A 20,195-nucleotide genomic window follows, 5' to 3' on the forward strand; every position below is an offset into this window, starting at 1 on the left:
CTGTGCAGCCCCAGATGACTGTGCATCTCACACAGCTGACCTGTGCACAGGGGACTGTGCATCTCACACAGCTGACCTGTGCATCAGGGGCATGTGCATCTCACACAGCTAACCTGTGCACAGGGGACTGTGCATCTCACACAGCTGACCTGTGCACAGGGGTCTGTGCTTCTCACACAGCTGACCTGTGCACAGGGGACTGTGCATCTCACACAGCTGGTGAAGGCAGATCACAGAGTGGCTATTGGACAGAAAGGAAAACCCAAAGGGAAACCCTGCCATTTGAGATCCTCCCTCCCATTGGCCAATGCTACAGCCAATTAAACAGAGCCAAGAAAAATAATTAATAACTCTGTGCTGCCACCTACTGCTCAAAGCATTACATGCTTTTGAGTTATATAGTAAAATTATTCAAATGGTAAATGGACTGCATTTATATGGCGCTTTTATCCAAGGCGCTTTACAGTTGATGCCTCTAATTCACCAGAGCAATTAGGGGTTCGGTGTCTTGTTCAGGGCCATTTCGACATGCTCAGGGCAGGGGATTGAACCAGCAATCCTCCGACTGCCAGACAACTACTCTTACCTCCTGAGCTATGTCGCCCCCTATTCAGATGCATGTAAAACTCTGGTCATACTGTGGTACTACTGTATTATACAATATTATACTATATATGTTTATGTATTCTTCTATGTATGTTTATATAATTTGAGAATAAGAGCATTCATTTGTTATATTAAGGGGATATTTAAGCTTGGAAAAACATGATAACTTAATTTTTGGGGAGCTATAGGGTCAAGATTAGAGGTGTTGTCAGTATCTATAAGTTTATAGTCAGTGTAAACAATATTTATTTATTTTTACTTAGCAGAATGGAATTACAATAATTTAAGTGGCAATTTTTAACTTCCAGTAAAACTTTTGCTTTCATTCCCGCTTGCTGGCTGAACGAACGTGTCTCACACACCACCCGTCACATGACTGACCGCTCTTTTATTTTACAGAAGAATGGCTGGCGTTTAGGTTATAAGCCCCGCGCGGTCTGTGTGACCCCCATTTTAGAGGCAGTGTGCCGGAGTCATTCGTTCACTCTTCTTGGGTTTTTTCCCCCTTGTGCGCCGGCAGTAGGTTTTCAGATCTACACGTCATCCTCCCTGCTAACCCCTGCCAGCGTTTGACCATTTACAACTTTCTTCCTTTGCAGAGTATCCTGAGACCGGACGGAGGTATGTGCTGGGGACCACGTCAGTGCAGAAAAGCGCAGATATGATGTCACAGGTTGAGCAGTAATATAAATGAATGGTTTATGCATAATGTGAGCTTTCAGACTTGTGTTACCAACATTCAAATTCTGATGTCATATAAACAATAACATCATAAACATACGTCTTTATGTTCTACTGCGATCAGAAGGGGCCTGCTGACAACAGAAAGGTTTTGTCTTATATTATAAAACATTATGTAATATGTGCACACACACAGACTTATGTTAATACAACATGTGTGTGTATAACATTTTTAATAATTATTCCAAATGATTGCAGATTGTGATTAGTGCTGTGTTTTTCTCTACATCAGTGTATTGGCAAGTTAACAGACTGTTAGCATCAACTCTTATCAGCCATAGGCATGTGTGTTTTGCGTGCATGCAGAAACACAGACATGCATGCAGAAACGCAGACGTGCATGCAGAAACGCAGATGAACATGCATGCAAAAACACAGACGTGCATGCAAAAACACAGACGTGCATGAATAGACACGTGCACACATGCTGCACGGACATACAGGTGAGCAGGTGCGTAATCTCACTGCTTGCCGTCTCCAGACAGAAGAGCGGTCCCTCTCCAGCTGCACAGCGGCCTCTTGGCCCGTTTCCCTCTCGCCTCGGCTGGATTACTGAACTTCACCCACAAGCCAATGACTCTGCACTTTGTTTACAGGCTGATCCCACTATTCAGAGGGAATCCCCCTGACCGGGGGTTCATTGTTCCCTCTAATACACTCTCACTGGTTCTGCTGCCTAAGCACTCGACTGCCTGGTGGGGGAGGGGGCGGGGAGGACAGAGGGGTAGAGTTTGGGGGGAGGGGGCCACAGGGGGGTTGGGGGGCCCGGCGGTCTGGCTGTACTTCCCCTCCTGTTCTCCGCCCGACAGATGTGGTGAAACGCGTGGTCTCCCTGAACCCCGACCTGTAGAGCTGCTCTCCGACTGCCCGCCTGCCGCCAAGGCTTCTGGGACACAAGACTCCTGAGGAGCACCGGTACGTGTTTGGGGTGGGGAGTGGTTGCCAGATTGGAGCTGGTCCAAGGGTGTTACTGAGGAAGCCACTACAGGGCTGCTCATTTCCTCTTTGCGAATACAGCCAGCGTCTTTGGTTTCTATAATGTCTCTGTAATGTACACTCACTCAGGCTGGCTTTGAGCTCTGCTTAATAGTTTGTGGCATCAGTAAGAATAGTTTGCATTCATATTCTTTTCTCGTGTTTAGCTTGAAATTTCCTCGTGTAGCTTTCCCCTCTCTCACCATGTGCTTGTCTCATGTCAAATGCTTAATGCAATGCATGGCTGTGTATATGTCAATACATCCATAATAATTTGTGGAATTTTCACATTCACTTGCTCTCTTTAAATTGACAGCAGGTTTTCAATGTTTTATTTTGTAAGCTGTATTAAATAGTGTGTGTCTGTGCGAGGGTCTGTGTAGAGCTTTCAATAGCAATATCCCCTTTTTTGTTCCTATAAATCTTATTGTTAAAAACACGTGAATGACTGGGAGCATGTGGTGTATAACTGTCCCCATGAGTCAAGACAGATCTGAATGTGCAATGTGTCACCTGGCAGATGTCATATTTATGACGAGAAACTACAGGAGGGTAGATTGGATTATGAATATCTACCAACAGGTGGCAGTGTTGTAACATGCAGCAGTGTTAGACGACTCATTACAGGGAGTCCTGGACTCTATTGAAATGAATTCCACTAAATATGATCTTATTACTATTAATTTGTTTTCGAGAATGTCTGATAGTAAGCAGCGGGGATTAATTGCCTGGTTCAAGGGTTGAACCTGCACTCTGCAATGAGTAACAAGATCATTAATACAGTACTAATACACTACACCACTATCACTGTACTTTAGAATTCTAACATTTGGTGAAGTAGCGACCAGCAACAATCTGCATAAGTGTATGGAGTTATGCAGTTCAATCTTTGTAGTATGGTGAAATTCTCTGGATTTAGACCTCTGTTCCCTTTTATTTGGTTTATTATTGTTGTACAACTCAAATATAAATTTATTAATAATAACATGAATTTGAACATTATTGTATTTTTACTGGATCACTGCAGAAGAATAGTGTCTATGTTTGTGACAACCTTTGTTTTGTTTTTAATCATATATCACCATTTTGAAATATTTTATTAACCATTGCAAGATGGTCAGTTATTAATCAGTCCTCACGTTCGCGGTGTGTGATTACTGCAAAGGCCAAAGTAATGATAAAAAATTAAGAAGAGTGTGGGACCTAATATGGAACCTTGGGGCACTCTCTTTACTTATTTAGCATATTGAACTCTTAGATAATTGAAAAACCAAAAAGGACTCATCTGTTATGATGATATGTAGTTTGGATGAAAGAATCAGTTGGTCCACCATGTTAAATACCTTGGCTAAATCTACAAAAATACCAGATCTGTTTTTATAAACAGATTTAGAAATACAATTAGGGACCAATGAGGTTTTCCCTGAATTTAGATAAACAGAGAAGAATAGAAATGGGTCTCTAGAAAAAATGGTCACCTCCCCACCTTTAAAAACAGGAAGCTAAGAGGCCTTTAAAAAGAATGGACCAAAATCTTTGAATTTTGTAACTGAGTTGCATTAAAATATGTTATATCAGTATGAATCTGTTAATCAGTGGTTGATATTTAGAAAGTTAGAGGGCTTTTTAATTTTTTAACTTCTGCAGTTAGTTCTCAGATTTGAATTTGAAAAAAGATTTGACTTTTCTGTCTCCCTGCTTCCTGAAGCAGCCTAAACCATGGATATCAGTGTGGGGAAAGACAGAAAAATGGCGGACACCGCGATACTCTCCGTCTCGGCCGCAAACGCAGAGGAGCTCAGCCAGCGGGGTGTGAAGCTGTACGATGACGGCCAGAGGGTGGTGTACGAGGTGCGGTCCGGAGGCTCCACCACCCTGGAGAACGGCGTCCACCCCTGGAGCTCCGCGGAGACGGAGGAGCTGATGCAGCGGGTGGGCCAGACCTTCGGGGACCAGGCCAGCGTGACAGTCACACGCACACGCCCAGCGGCTGCGGGCAGGGCCCAGGCAGGCACCGGGGAGCAGACTGCCCCCGCTGAAGCTCACCGGGACGCCGTGCTGGGTCCACGGGGAAAGAGGGCGCCTGCCCCCCCAGGAACCGGGCACGGGGGCGAGGCAGCGCAGTCCCCCCCCGCCCCGGCGGGGATGGCGGTCACCGTGGTGTACGTGGGGGATGGGACGCCGGCAGTCCTGGAGTTCGACGGCACCGCCCAGGGGGACGTGTTTCTGATCGACGAGGACGACGACCGCTCCTTGCGGGAGAAGACCGTCACCGACGTGTCCGTCACCGACGGCAACGCGGCAGACCTGGTCGCCGGCCGGCCCCAGTCCGTGTCCTCCGAACTGCCGTCCGAGGAGAAGGAGGAGAGCTCGGTCGTGGAGCTGCCGCCCCCGGTTATTCAGAGGAAGAAGCGGTGCCGGTGCTGTACTGTCATGTGACCACATCAGAGCCGCCATTGCAGAAGGCCTGCTCAAAAAGGCACCATCTCACTGCAGACAGAACCTTCACTTCTCCGCTTGGAAAGCTCACTCTTTGATGTCTGTTTTTAAAAACCAGCCGCTACTTTTCAGCGGCTCGCCAGCAACCACAACCACGTGACGACAGGAGACGGGCAGGGGCCTGTGCCCGGCGATAGAATGAGAATCAGATATACAGAAAGGCATTTGTTCAGCCAAAGGCTGTTTGAATATATACAAATATTTTTATTTTTAAGGAGGGAGCCATTGACCTGCTTAAAAAGTCCAGTGATTTACCTGTCAACCAAAAATAAAAAGTCTAGTTTTTTTTGGCAAGATACAAGGCTTCAGGACAATTAAAACATAAAATTTATTTATGAGATAAATAACTTCCATGATTCTTGGATTTTTGTGGTGGTGAAAAACACATTCTCACAGGTGCATGTAAATTAGGTGTTTCCTGAAAATGCACTGTAACCATTGTTTGGTACTTCACACACTGAAAACTTTACTAGCATTTTTACTGCCTTTCAGACGCCATAGTTTCCCAGTTGCCTTAAAGAAGCAAAATTAACTTGCAGTTGAGCAGGAAGAGGGTATATTTCACATTTTCAAGTCGAAGTGAAAATTCCCTCCTTTTTGGCTGGGAGGAACCCTAAAAAATGAAAGATAGCGGTGTACAATAAGAGATAACCTTGAAACATTTCAGCATTTATGAAGAACCTTTTCAGTACCTTGATTTTGAGCCTATTTATTCTAAAGTGTGAGTAGTAGAAGCTAATATTATATTGAAGTATTCTCTTTTATTTATTTTAATGTGTTTTTAATTTAAATCTATCAAATGGACTTCCTCAAATTTGGCATAGCTTGACGAGACATTGTAAGTGTTTTTCTTAAAAAGGCTCCCAAGTTTCTTGGGATATTTTTGTAAATGTGTTTGTAATCCCAAAGATTTCTGGGGCCTAATTTACCTGCAATGGGCTGAAGCAGATAGTTGACTTAATTAACCTTCTTTATAAAAGTATGTTCCATTTTTCTTTGGACTGCAGTTTTTTTTTTCTGAAATACACAGACCATACTTTTGATCATTCTCTTTTTGAAGCGTTTAACTACCTATTGGACTTTATAACAGGGCTGTAGGGCAGGTCTCCCAAAATATTTTGGGTGGTGTGGGTTCAACAGGCACAAGCTGTACTGTGACAATCGAGTCTTAGTTTACATGTGAAGTTAACTCAGTGCTTCTCATCATTGGAAACAGCACATTGGAGACTATTTATAAAAAAGCTGCTTGCTAAATCTATAGCGGTCACAGTCATATTAGCAGTTGTTGCATTTAATTGGCCACTTTGTCTGGGAAACAAATATGGGGAAAAAAACCATGCCCAAATTAGTGTTATGTCTTTGATTATTCACGGTATATTTCTATGTAAAGTGAAGCCATATTTAAATTTCTATGAAAATATTTGAAATATTCTGAAATTGTTTTTTCATAAATTGATTTCAAGCAAATGCTTACTTGCATTAATATATATAACCAATATCTCCAATTATGAAATGGGCTACCAAGGCCAGATTTCAAGCACACAGAAATGTTAGGGTTAACATGTTACTGTTAACAGAAGTCAGTTTTGTTATTTTATTTGATGTCGAATCCAAATTCAGACCCTCCATTCAATTCTCATTTGGCTGCCATGGAAATTAAAAGTCTAGATTGTAATATCTAAGCACAAATCAGCCAAACATTTGTAAAGCCAATTGCAAAGCATCCATTTCCATTGTATTTTAGCAGCACATTTTTATCTTCTATATTGTTTTATTGCTTAATTTAAATTTGAAACGCATCTCAGGTGTCATTACGATCCTCTGCTATTAGGATCCTGCATTGCCATCCAATGAGGAGCCTTTAATGAAATTGAAATCTGCAGATGTATGAGTGGTATCATGACTGTGTATAGCAATACTAAGTTATCTAACATCTGTTACTAATTCTTTAGAAGCAGGGAGAAAAAAGCAGGGTTTTTTTTGTTATAATAGCTAATGCTTTCTGGATTGAATGGTTTGGCATTATATATCTCTCTGAGATGATTCAGGTTCTGCGATTACTGTGGAGAATCGCTCAACAGGTGGCTTATGAGGATAATTACTCCACGGGTGGCTTGTTATTCTGTTTCTGCAATACCAAATGTTGTTTCCAAGCATAAACTTCAGGTCGGTAATTTCTGCTTCTGTTTGTTTATCTAAACTTGTAGGCCATTTACCTCCATTTCTCAGTATTTGCACAAATTTTACAGTAAAAGGTAAACAAAGTAGGTTGACCATTGTCATTTGTACTAAAAAACATAATGTATTTAATAAAGTAAAAATATTATTTTAATTTTACAGTTGCACATAAAACTATAATAATGTAATGTGTCATTTTAGTTTTACTTTGGGGGAAAAAAATATTTTGGACATTATTAGACATAATTAGTAATTTATTCCATCTGAATCAAACATGAATGCAAGTGGTCTGGAAGTAATGACCTACAGCTAGCCATATGAATGGACTTCTGTGAGTTCGAAATATTATTTTTGTTTATGTATGTTTATCTACTATTTTTAGCTATTTACTTTTCAGCATAATTATAACCCTACAAAAAAGTCCAGCTTAAACCAGCCTAAGACAGTCAGTCAAAACAATTTTAGCTGGTCAACCAGCTGACCAGCATATATAGTCAGCTCCCAGTCTTACTGGTAGCATATTATACCAGCTCAAACAGCTTTGACCAGTTTGAGACCAGCTATGACCAGCTAGAAGTGTTGAAAACACAGCTTAAACCATGGTAGACTACCTTAGAATCCCAGCTGGTATTACCTGGAATTTTCAGAAGGGATGGCCCCCATTAAAAATGTATAATAACTAGTTCTTGTAAACATAATGGTTCTAGAGTTACAGTTGATAATGTGAAGAATAGAAATCATCTCTTGAGGTTTAAACAAAACAAATTGTCAAAACTGTCAACCTAACAGCCTGTTTTATTTTTGTGGAAAGGGGAAATAATAATAATAATAATAATAATAATAAAAACTAAACTATGTTTATGTGGAGAAAGAAAGAGCATTTAACTCCATGTTAAGGACTGTTCATTTCTTTGTCTCAGCCTTTTGTTTTAACGAACCCCATTATTATTTAAACATTAAAGTAACATAGTTATTTGGGGGGGGGGGGGGGGTGGGGACTTCCAAATAATGTTAAATTAATAATTTAACATTAATTAATATTTCTTCATTTCCTAGTTCAGAACATTAGGGCTCGTTTGGTTATACGTAAATAAAACAATGTAGAAGAATATAATTTCAGCATTTCAATTGGTATTGATTTTTCTGTCTTTGCTTGGTGAATCATTGATATCTTCACTTGTGAATAAAGTTCATGTTGCTCTAAGTCACACCAGTCAGACACTTGAGATGGAATAAGCTGGCCTAGCCTGTCCCTTAAACAATGGCCACACCACTGATTTTCGTGTGGCACAGTTTTAAACAGATTATCTGAATTAACGTTAGTGTCAAGGTGTGGGAATGCAGCTTCTGTAGAATGCTTTTTTTCTGTTGAAGGTGAACTGATTGAGTGAACAGAATTACGAGGACACCACTGTGCTCTTTGATAGAGATCTTATGTATTTTCTTTGCCTGAAGCTTAGTTTGTTTATATGTTAGTTAAATTACACATTTCTCCTCTTCTCTGTTTTCATAATAAACGCATCCTTCCCATCTCCAGATCATGTTCCCCCTCCAAGATATTAAATGAACTGCTGTAACTATGGCAACTCCTCTGTATGTTACACTGATTTGAATAAACTTCATTTTTTTCCACTGTGCTTGTTCTATGGTTCTTTCTAAAATGGTTTCATCTTCCTAAGCCAACCCTATCCTCCTTTTCAGGAAAAAAATCTCCATCTATCATAAGTCTTTGGTACCGCTAACCCAACCCCTGCTGTTTCAGCATTTTGTCTGTCACTTCCAGACTCGTTCTTCTGTCTCCATCAAAACAGCTGCAGTCAACAGCTACATGATTGGTGTGGTGTGACATTAAATCAGGAATACATATCTGTTTATTCAGCATTTCCATGTATAATTCCCCACATTAGCCATGTAGTATCTTAGTGTAATCAAAGCCAGAGTTCATTTACATCAAAATAAACTGCGCATTCAAATTAAGTACACAAGCAATATCATACGTATTGCTAAAATATTCGAACTCTCTCTTGTAGGCTAAATTAACTTCAAAATGGCATATAAGTAAAGCATTCTGTAAGAGTCTAGCTGCTGTCTACACCAAGTTATTGAAAATGATATGCATTAATCTTTTCTGTTCATCACATGACACAGTGAGCAACCTCCGCAGCGTGCTGGACTCAGAAAGCAGAACAGAAAAGGTGCAGAGGGACAGAAGAGTAAGCTCATGCAGGACACCCTCGTGCCACACCCACCTGCTACACCCATCCTCACCCCACAATACACATAATGCTAACCAGATGTTCCTGCCACACCTTTAAGTTTCAATCCATAAGGTTTCCATGTTAATCTGCACTGTACTGCAAAAAGGTTTCACCTTTAAAATGGCCGAGTGGTTCTGAATGGGCTTTGTGTGAGTGCTGCACTCTGGAAATCACCCAGAAATACTCCAGATGCCTTCGCTCTGGCTCTCTCATTGCAGATTGTGTTCCCCTCGCAGGTAATGGTTCTTGCCGGGCATGTTTACTGGCGTCCTTGAAGACACCTTGACCAGCGGCTTTGGGCTTCCGTCCGCGGTGGCGTTAGCACAAAGATAGGAAGAGGGCAGCTGGGTGCCCTGCTGAACAGGACAGGAAGAGGGCAGCTGGGTGCCCTGCTGAATAGGGCCACAGTAATCTGAGCTGCAGCGCGGGGCCCCTTGTGTGGCCCCGCTCCAATATGCGCCCCGCTGCGCGGAAAGAGAGAGAAAACCGGCAGGACCCCAGCATCCATTCATTATTCAACTGGAGCCCAAGCAGAGAGGGAGGGAGCAAGAGCGAGAGAGAGAGGAGAAAGAGAGACAGAGAGGGAGCGAGAGAGAGAGAGAGGGAGGGAGCAAGAGAAAGAGAGGGAGCGAGAGAGAAAGAGGAAAGAGAGAGGAAGAGAGGGAGAGACAGAGAGGAAGAGGGCGGGGGAGAGAGGAAGAGGGAGGGAGAGAGAGACAAAGGGAGAGGAAGTACAAGAAAAAAAGTTACACCAGAGCCTCAACTGCAGTACCTGAAACTGAGAGGCTGTGTAGGACCCAGTGGTGGCAGACAGTAGCAGCGGCTGGACAGTTTATCGCATGCTCTTCATCAGTCTTTCAACAGTAACAGTTTTGTTTTGCCTGCCGGGCGGTGCAGCGCAGTTTGCTGCAGGACAGTGAATTCATCGGCCGTCCGAAGCCCGCTTACCCGCTCTGAGGTAAATCACTGGGATCCTCCGACATGGGATTATGAGTGAGTGAACGCCACAACTGCTGGGTTAACATACAATACATTTTACTCTCGCAAATGGCATTAAATGCATACAACATGAACAGGACAGCAAGTAACAGAAACTGGGTAGGCCACAGTCGGGTCATTGCCTGTTTGAGCCTTCAGTGGTGCTACACAAGTGTTTAAAGTAAAAGTCTGTTACTCCAGTTACTGCCACATTATTTTCTCCCAGAATAATTACCGGTAACATTTTTTTGTCAGTGCTGAATATACCCCTCTACTCCTATAGGCACTAGCTGTCCTGTAGCGCTGTGTGGCTAGTGATGCGGTGCATAAAACAGCTGCAGTGCTTTCTGCTTGGAATGTGGGTGAACAGGAAACCAAACAATGCTGGATTCAGACATGTTCTCTCCAGTGTGAACTGGTGTCAGTGTTTGACGTTGGCAGTAATCGCCGATTTTTGTAGTCTTATGATCTTTATACAGAAAGAATACCAAAATAATTTAAATTATATGCAGTGGTCTCCGTAATGTTTGGGAAAAAGAGACATTTTTTCTTTATTTTGCTCTGTACTCCACATTTTGAAATTTGTAATCAAACAATTCACATGTGGATGTGCATATTGTTGTCCACCCTAACCCTGAAGAGTGTTTCTGACCTGCTGGACAGATGTTTGTGTTTTTTTTCATTATGGTGAGAATTATTTGGTCATCAACTATTGAGGTCTTCCTTGGCCTACCAGACCCTTTGTGATTACTGAGCTCACCACTGCTCTTTCTTCTTAATGATGTTCCAAACTGTTAATTTTGGTAAGCCTGAGGTTTGGCCTCTATCTCTGTTTTTATTTATTATTTCTCAATCTCCTAATGGCTCCCTTGACCTTCACTAGCACAACCCTGGTCCTCTTGTTGGCAAAAGGCAATAACAGAAGCCAAAGGCTGAAAATCAGGACTACATGTTGAAAGCTCACTTTCAAGTATACCTGCAATAAGGAGACAATTGATCACACTTGACTAATCAGAAAAGAAACCTATGAAACCATTTTTACCACTTGGTGAAACCAAAATGTGCAAAAATACCCTTTAATAAACCACATATGACTTGTTTGATTACAAATATAAAATTGTGGAGTACAGAGCCAAGTCAAGAAAAAAATAAATAAATATGTCAGTCTCAAACATTATGGAGGGTACTGTATGTATCACTAAAAACTACAAGAGAGATTTTAATACTAATATATTTAATATCAGTATATTCCAGCCTATTCCTGCATAGTCGTTGTATATTATTGTTACCAGGATCCTTTAAAAGAACTCCTGACATCTGTTTTCCCGGAATTTCACATGAAATTATCAGGAAAATCCTCTTCACCCCATGAAACACTCCCAGCTGGCTAGATTCTTGGCAGTCCATCACCGTACTTTCCAGTCCAGTCTCAGAGAGTGAGTTTGCTTTCAGTTTTACATGAAGTAGAGAGCATTGTAACAGTATGTCTCATCGCCAGGAATTGAAACTGAATCTCATCTGCAGTTGTCACGGAAATCGGGGTGTGGTGTTATATACACACATCTTAACCCCACTCTTAGTCAAAGGCTCCTTCTGCTGTAGCCAGACTATAACATGTTAAAGCTCCAGTAGCTCTTTAATAGTGTGTGCATGAGAAAGGGGGGGAAAAGTATGTTTAATAAAAGGAGATAAAGCTCTCTTCAGTTTAACTTTGACATTGAGAGCAGGAAACACAAAGCAGAAGAATCTCTGATCTGGAATTTCCTCAGAAATGTAAGGTCACTGCATTGTTTGTGGCATCCGGAGTGGGGAAGGCCAGTAATGCAGCCTGACGTTGCGTCAGGGAAGTCCCATTCCCCGAGAGGGTGTAAACTTTCATTACTGCTAAGTGGACCAGATCATTTTGGAAGAGCTTTGGAATTCAGTGAGCAAAAACAGGAAGTAAACATTTTACTTGTTCTTCAAAACCCATCAGAAGCAGTTTTCTGGCTCAGCAAGACTAATGTTGTGGTTTTTGATCTACTGATTCTGATTGAAAAGATTTTTGTAGTCATTGGGAGATTGCTTTAAAACTTTTATATAACGTAGGATTTTGAATTCTAAAAACAGTGTTTTTAATGAAAAGCAGTTCAGGACGACACAACTTAGACACCTCCTAAGAGCTTGTTTGTTTTTGAAATAAGTTATATATTTTTTCAGAACAGTAGCCTAAATACAGCACACAAGGTTTTTATAGTCTTAAATATATTTTAAATTTGAAATTAATTGTACTCTTTCAGCATCTAGATGCACAGATCAAACAGATTCAGTAACTGCATTCACAAAGATCTCTACAAAATGTTGCCTTTATCTAGGACACATATAATATCCAATGGAACAGTGTGTGCGCCATTGAGAGAGGCCTGAGAGCAGGCTCTACCGCTAGCACGGCTGAATTTAAATTAGCCTCTCCTACGGGAAGCAGCAGGGTAGCCTGTCACAAGCACATGCTAATTATGGACATGAAAGCATGCGAGAACATTTGCTATTGTGAGTGAACTCAGATGCTGTGATGCTAATTCATTTAAGCGGTTAACAAAACAGCCTCACTATATATTTTGCCAAATGGTTTTTGGTAAAAAGCTTGTAATCATTTCAGTTCAAGTTCTTATGCCGTTCTTTTGTGTTCTGCAAGCAAAGCTTTTTACTTTCACATTGAGAAAACGGAATATTCTAGACCCTATTTGAAAATTAGCCTTCTAACTAGACATTCCGTGGCATACTGTAGTCTCGGTACATATCTACTGTATATTGAACTGATTTAATAGGCTGACCTTTTAACATTCTTCATAGGAAATGTGAAAAGGTGAAAGAAAAAGAAATCACAAATAATTCTCTTTTAGCTGTATCTGGGAAAATTGTGTAAAATCTATACTTAATTTCGGGAGTTTAGTCAAATGCAACGCTGTGGACGATGTCTCTCTCTGTGTTTGATATATCCCAGGCCTTGTTGAGTTACAACATGAGTTACCCTGCTGGGGGAGTCACAGCATTCCAACATTCCTGTCAATCAGCGCTTTGGAATGGCAGGGTGTCTGCCGTGAACCTTGACCTCCTCACGGCTTACTGCGCTGAAGTGGGCGTTACCAGCAAGCTGTCACTCACACCTCACTGCTTCCTGTGCGGGGCTGCAGCACGGAAGTGGCCATTATCAGAGAGCTGTCACTCACACCTGTCCTCGCCGCTTTGAGGGTCTCGCCCATAAAATGGCCACTGATGCAGAGCTGCTTTTGAGATGGAAAAAGCTCTTGGTGCCAGCTTTGTATAGACATCCGCCAAAGAACACAGACATAGTACTGCTCGAGTGATTGACTAGATCTTATCCTGTATATGGATAAGGGTTTAGGTGTGTGTGTGTGTCTATATGAGAGAGAGACAGAGAATGGAGAGAGAGATGGAGAATTTCAAAAAAATTACTTCAAGATAAGTCTGGTTCTTGGATTTTCAAAGGCATTTTGGAACACTGGGGTTGAAAACTGCGTGGTTGAAATCAGTCACAAAGCATTCATTTTGCTTCTTGTGGAGACCGCTTAGAGCCTGAGTTTACAGAGCTGAGTTAACAAAATAGCAATGTTTGGGTTTATCCTTTGGTATGTATGACTGTGCGGTGTCCAGTTTGTGGACTTTAAAAGCCCTTTCCTATGGAAAATCATAATATTAGGATGCTCTAATATATGGTCTCTTCTTGTTCTTTCTGTTAGCTGTACCTGGTTGTTTTGAACAGCGTAAGGCTTTACTTTTTTTTTTTTTACCTGAGCTACTCTTGAATAAACCTACAAACTCCCTTTTCTACCAAACATGGTAGAGATCCTAGCATTGCAGAATTGGAGACGTGTATTTTTAGAAACTGTTCCTTGTACTATAGATAACAGCAGGGAATGCTACTGCATATCCTATTTTTTAGCTAGTTAAAAGGTGTATGCATTATTTGAAAAACCTGAGAAATCCATGAAACAGAAAAGGAATGCCAGCATTTCAAAGGCATGCGATACTGGCTCTGCAATGCACAGGGAGGGGCGATCTGGCAATCACGCACGCATCACCACCAAGTCAGTGCGTAGATCTGGACAACTATGAAATCCTACTACTATAATTGGAGAGCGGTTTGTGTGTTTGTGTGTGTGTTTGTGTGTCCCACCACTCCTCCAATCATAAGAATTCCTTCCTCAAGAGCTGTTGGCTACAAATAGCTGGCATTTTCCAGCTCTCCTACTTGAGAGCTGTCATGATACCTTCTATTTCCAGCCTTCCCATGGGACAGGAAAGCGTGCAAACAAAGACCCACTTGAGATGACCAGAACACCGAAGTTCCCAAAACCGGGAGCGGAGAGAGCACCTATTCCACAGCTAGCCCCAGCCCCTGCCCCACACAAGATCGTGATTTGGGGTGCTTTGTCCAGGTTCACTTCAGATCCTTGCCCAATTTTTATATTTCACATTCATTTTAAGGCCACCTTATCAGTTTTGTTTTTCCATAAATGATACCTATGGATAACCAATCACAGTTCGCATGTACAGTGCACTGCATAAGTATTTGGACAGTGACACAACCCGTAAAATAACTGGATCACACTCATTCAGTCATTGGACTGGTCTGGCTCGCGTGACCCGACCAGGAGCTTAACCGCCCGCTAGCACGACTCTAGGGGTCACTGAGACATGCAAGTCCCCCGAACACAGCAAGGTGGCGATCCGCTGGGCATCCATTATAGGTGGCCCAATAACAGGGAATGGATGCAGTCGCAATTAAAACATCACAAATGAGTTAACGGCAAGCCAACTGTTAGTTAACAAGTAGGTTACGGGCAGTTTTTTCATTTTCCATTTTTAATTTTTTAAATAGCTAAATCTGATCAGAAAGGAAAAAAATGATGTGGTGACTCATTCAAACATTATCAAACATACTTGCATTCTTGAAAGATAGAGCAGTCATAAAAGTACTAACGACGGACGAAGTCGATGAATGCCAAACATTTTTTGTCAAACTGATGTGAAGAAGTGCAGTTCACTTCTATATAAAATACAAAAAAATGTAAATACTTTAAAAGAAATTGAAGAGTGAATGATTGTGCTGGTTGTGCAATTAAGCCCAGAGGTCAGAGGGGAGGCAAGCAGGCACACTAACAGCTCTGCAGGGATGAGTTATGCCCCCCCGAGGCCCGGGACCCCCACTGTGTGCCTGTCAAATTAATTTAGGGCCTTGAACTGGGCCTCCACCGTATGAAGTCATTAAAACCGATTCACTTCTGGCCCAAATTTAAAAGGCTTTGCCAGAAAATGCACAATTCTATCCAACATTCTTGTCTTATACCAGAGGCAGCATCACTGCTTTAAACATCAGACTGAATACATATGTCCATATTCCATGTGTCTGGTCACAGATTTTAAAATTATAAAGACCAAGAATACAGGAACTCTCTGTTAGCTGAGCATTGTGGATAAAACAGTCCCTACAACACACACACACACACACACACACACACACACACACACACATTCTCCTTCAGAGCTGGACAGTGCTGTGTGTAAGGCCAGCGTTAGGGACAGACTGCCCGGTCCACGCCCAGGTAGGCGGGCCGAATTGTCCAGGGGGGGTGGGGGGGGGGGTATGGGGGGCGCAGTCACAGAGGGGCTTTGTGTGAATGGGCCTGGAAGGGGTGCTGCCCAGTCTCGTCCGGCCCCTCTGAGTATGATGTCACTACCAGCAGAAAAAAGGCAGAGGAAGGAATTTGTCTTCAGCTGTGAAAGAGAGGAGAGGCACTGTGGACGTACAGGGGTGCGCCGAAGTGAACCGGGACGAGCCGAGCTGAACCGAGCCGTGCCAAGCTGAACCAGGACACCCCGAGCTGAACCGGGACAGCCGGAATGCAGGGTGAGTGGAGCGGTGAATAACAGGAAAAGAGCAGCTGGGCAGCACAGGCACAGCTTATCACTGTTTTATTCTCTCAGTATAAAGAGGAAAATCACTGTGAACGTCGAAGTTTCAGCCAAGCAGCTGAGAGCATATGACGTCTGTAGTTTGATATGTTACATATCAGATTAAAGTGAGAGGAGAAAAGTAATTCTCTGACAGTTGGCCAATGGACTTTGTGTGACGTTAGAGCTTTTCGATCATGAGGATTTCATGTTGTGTGTACTAGGATAGAACGCACAACCCAATCAGCGTAGGCTCTCAAAAATGAGAAAGGAACTGGAGTTTAAGAAGCTCTATGTTCTGTTAGCCCTTTTCTCGCGTAGCGGCTGAGCCGTCCGTGTAATCTTCCATCAGACCCCCGAACGCTGGACTGCTTCCCCCCCTGGGCATAAGCTTCATTTCCAGGAATTCCTGTGACAGAGGGGGCCGCAGTTTGTGTAGGGAGGAAGTTCTTTTGTTAAAAAGGCTGGCTGGGGGGGTCCTGGCTCGTGATCTGAATCCCAGGTGCAGAACTGCAGTGGTGCTCTGGACCGTAATCCTGTCAGTATACACACACAGAGCAGCGCTGTGTGAACGTGCGGGACATTAACCGCGAGCTGTGGAAGTCCCGCAGGACCGAGGCGTCCAAAAAGGAGCGAGGGGAGTCAGGTAGCGTGGCCGCGCGCTGACGAAGACTGGGGGGCGCGGAGACGAAAGTTGGGGGGGTGGCGGAGACAAGGGCTGGGGGCGCACAGCATGTTTAGCGGGAACCCTGGGGGGAGATAAATGCTCACAGACGTGATGAACGGCTTGGCTGTTTGGACAACGCAAAGCCCGCCGGACTCCAGCTGCTGTCAGACACAGAGAGCACAGAGAAAGAGGGGAATCACAGAGGCCAGTGTTAAGAGTTAACTCAGGGAGCGCAGAGAAGTGCTTCTATTCACTCATTTACATGCAGTGTGTTCCTGGAGTGCACAGAGGTGCACATCCAGTCTCTTACTGCCTCTCTCTCACTCGCAGATATCTAATCTGTTCTTCTGTCCACTTTCTCTTTCCCATCTCACACACATGCATGCAGGTCACTGAGATCATTTCCTTTGCTCTTAGTCCCATACAGTCTATCAGAGTCATTCGTTATAATTATACTGCAGGGTTGCTGTACCCTCAGTAGTGCTGTTACCCAGATGGAGCGGAGGCTTGTATGTGAGGAATGCCATGCTGTTCTGCCCCTGGCTTCCTGGTTATTACTACATCACACACATCACAACCAACTGGCTTCCTGGTTATTACTACATCACACACATCACAACCAACTGGCTTCCTGGTTATTACTACATCACACACATCACAACCAACTGGCTTCCTGGTTATTACTACATCACACACATGCTACAACACACATCACAACCAAGCCCTGTAAACTCTGGGAAGTAAACTCTGTGGTGCTCAGTGGGTTTTGAAAGAGGCACGGCTTTAGATAAAGAACTATGTTCTTATTCACACATTTAAACGAGGTCTTCCAATAACAACGCCATATTACACACGAAGTCCTCACCTTCTATGCCATATATCAAGATGCTTTCTAGTCATAATTACCATCTGTGGATTCTTTCCATTGAACAAAATTTAACAACAGATAGCAGTGAAAAGAAGATAAAGGCATTTTAAGCTTTGTCCAAAAACAGAGGATGTTCTGCTCTCCACGGCTAACTGCCGTGGAAAACAACATTCTTCCACTACGCTTTGAGGAGTACTGGCCCAGCAGCCAGTGCTATCACAGATAACGCCGCTTCCGAAACACTGGCCACTGTTTGTCCTGGGAAAACACTTACGCCAAGAGACAGGGCGGTGAGGGAGTTTGCAGTGTGTCAAAATAAGCTAAGAAATCACAGTGATGTGCGTGTGTGTTTGTGTATGTGTGTGTGTGCGCGCGCACACGTATGTATGTGTGTGTACACACATGCACACACATGTATGTGTGTGTGTGCGCATGTGTGTGTGTGTACTCGCATGTTTGTGTTCACATACGTGCACATGTTAGTGCATGTGTGTGTACGTGTCAGCCCAGACGGAGAGTAAAGTAAAGTTGCTGACCGTTACGCAATGCGCTGATTATGAGTGCCACACCTTTCCTTTGTACATGTTGTGATTCTTTCAGCACAAAGACACCCGGGGGTCAGTTTCCTTTGTTGACCTAATCATTGTTGGACAGCAGAGAGGGCAGGAAGGCAGGAGGCTGCTGGGGTGTGTGGATGGTCTCTGGGCTTCGTACATTTGATAAAGCTTTTCCTAAAAAGGGCAATTTTTCTGCACTATACTGTTTAATGAGCAGCAAGTCAAATAATATTGCCTTTCAAATAAGTTACTTCAAGAAAACTGGCCAGACCCAAATAACAAAATTGGTGGATGGCTTTTAGAAAATTAGCAAAGCGTGATTGCTTATTTCATGCAGGCCTAACACACAATTCACCTGTTATTTTTACTTTCCACTTGTTTGTTTCTAATTAACATAAAAAGGAGGAGACAATTTAATGGACACAAAGTACATGCATCTGCAAAAAAAACTGAAAAAAGACCCTGTCGTAGAATACGGACTCTAGATCTGTGTTCTGTCTCATTCTGGCCAGCGACAGTGAATCTATAAAATTACTGTTGTTCCAGGCAGGCAGAGCAGGGCTGACAAATGTCAGATGTCATGCATTCTCAGTGATTAGTTGGCTCTGTGCAGCATCTTTAGCCAGTTATTGACCGGTCCTGTGCAACATCGTTAGCCAGTTTTGGACTGGTTTGACTGTAACGTTGTAAGCAACCATGCAGCCCTACCGTACAATACGATGACTCCGTTTTAGTAAATATGTTTTTAAAATAGTCACTGTGCAAAAATGTGACCTGTAAAAAACACTACCAACTTAATTGCATAGTTGCAGGGTACTTAAGACACCTACAGTTGCTCTAAAATTTAATAAAACTACAGGGAAGCCATTTTGGTTGGACATAGCAGTCATTCTGAGATCCACAGGTTGGGTTTGTGCTTATGATATCAAATTACTGTGCAGCCCATATCAGACTATCAAATATCACATTTAGCATTCATGCAATGATACCTGCATGATAAATGATAAAAATAATGACCATGAAATGCACTTTTTTGACCATGAAATGCACTTTTTTTGTACGTCGCTTTGGATAAAAGCATCTGCCAAATGAATGTAATGTAATGTAATGTAAAGGAACTTGTTTTCAGAAAACAAGGCATCTAAAATGAGACTGTTGTTTGCCTTTCAGTTTAATGTTTGACACGCTTTATTCTTGATACTTCAAAGACAAGAAAAAGATCAAGACCTCCAATTCAGATCAAGTCATTCTAACTGTGTAAAAAGTCACTGTCTTTGTAGTCACCTCAAAAAAATGCCTCCCACAACAATTGAATCATTTCTAAGAAATGCTGGGCCAACACCCAGGTCAAAAGGGAAAATGAAGCCGTTCCATCCTTCTAAATCATACCGCTTAATCTGAGTATATCTGAACTCTAAAACTGAGAACTTCAGCGCACACACACAGTTTCTCTCTCATTCAAAAATCGTATACACTTTCACTCTCAACTCACAAACATGCATAAACCCTGATTGTTTTACAACCCTGATTTGTCTTTAAATGAACATAACCTCATGTTAAATAACAAAATAAATAACTTTTGATGGGATAATTCCCTTGCCGAAGTCAAATTCAGCTGATATAGATCTACTAGCAACTGTGTTTTCATAGTGTTTCCCCTGAACACCTTGCAACATAAGCTATTGTAATTACAAACGAGCAAAAGGTGCCAAAGTGGAATGCTGGCCTGTAGTAAAAGTTGGGCAGTCTCTTTGTTTCTCCAGACATTTGAACCCCACTGTGTTTCTCCCCCACCCCCCCCCCCCCCCCCCCCCACCCCCCCCACATATGTTCCCTCATAATGTAGCCATGTGAACTCCTTTTTGCATTACTCAAATGACTGAAATTATTAAAAACAGATTTATGCAAGAACA

At 42.6% G+C, this 20,195-nt stretch overlaps 1 protein-coding gene across 1 annotated transcript in view; it reads left to right on the forward strand.

The window, feature by feature from the left end:
* si:ch211-12e13.12 (A-kinase anchor protein 2) overlaps positions 1–20,195 on the forward strand; it is a 30,940-nt gene that overhangs the window by 5,397 nt on the left and 5,348 nt on the right. Inside the window, exons 2-4 of the mRNA XM_035435630.1 lie at positions 1,206–1,227; positions 2,157–2,262; positions 4,031–4,747. Coding sequence (XP_035291521.1) covers positions 4,042–4,747 — 706 coding nt within the window. The 5' untranslated portion in view covers positions 1,206–1,227; positions 2,157–2,262; positions 4,031–4,041. The remainder of the gene's footprint in view (positions 1–1,205; positions 1,228–2,156; positions 2,263–4,030; positions 4,748–20,195) is intronic.

The sequence above is a fragment of the Anguilla anguilla genome, chromosome 10 (assembly GCF_013347855.1).
Source record: "Anguilla anguilla isolate fAngAng1 chromosome 10, fAngAng1.pri, whole genome shotgun sequence".
Taxonomy (NCBI): Eukaryota; Metazoa; Chordata; class Actinopteri; order Anguilliformes; family Anguillidae; genus Anguilla; species Anguilla anguilla.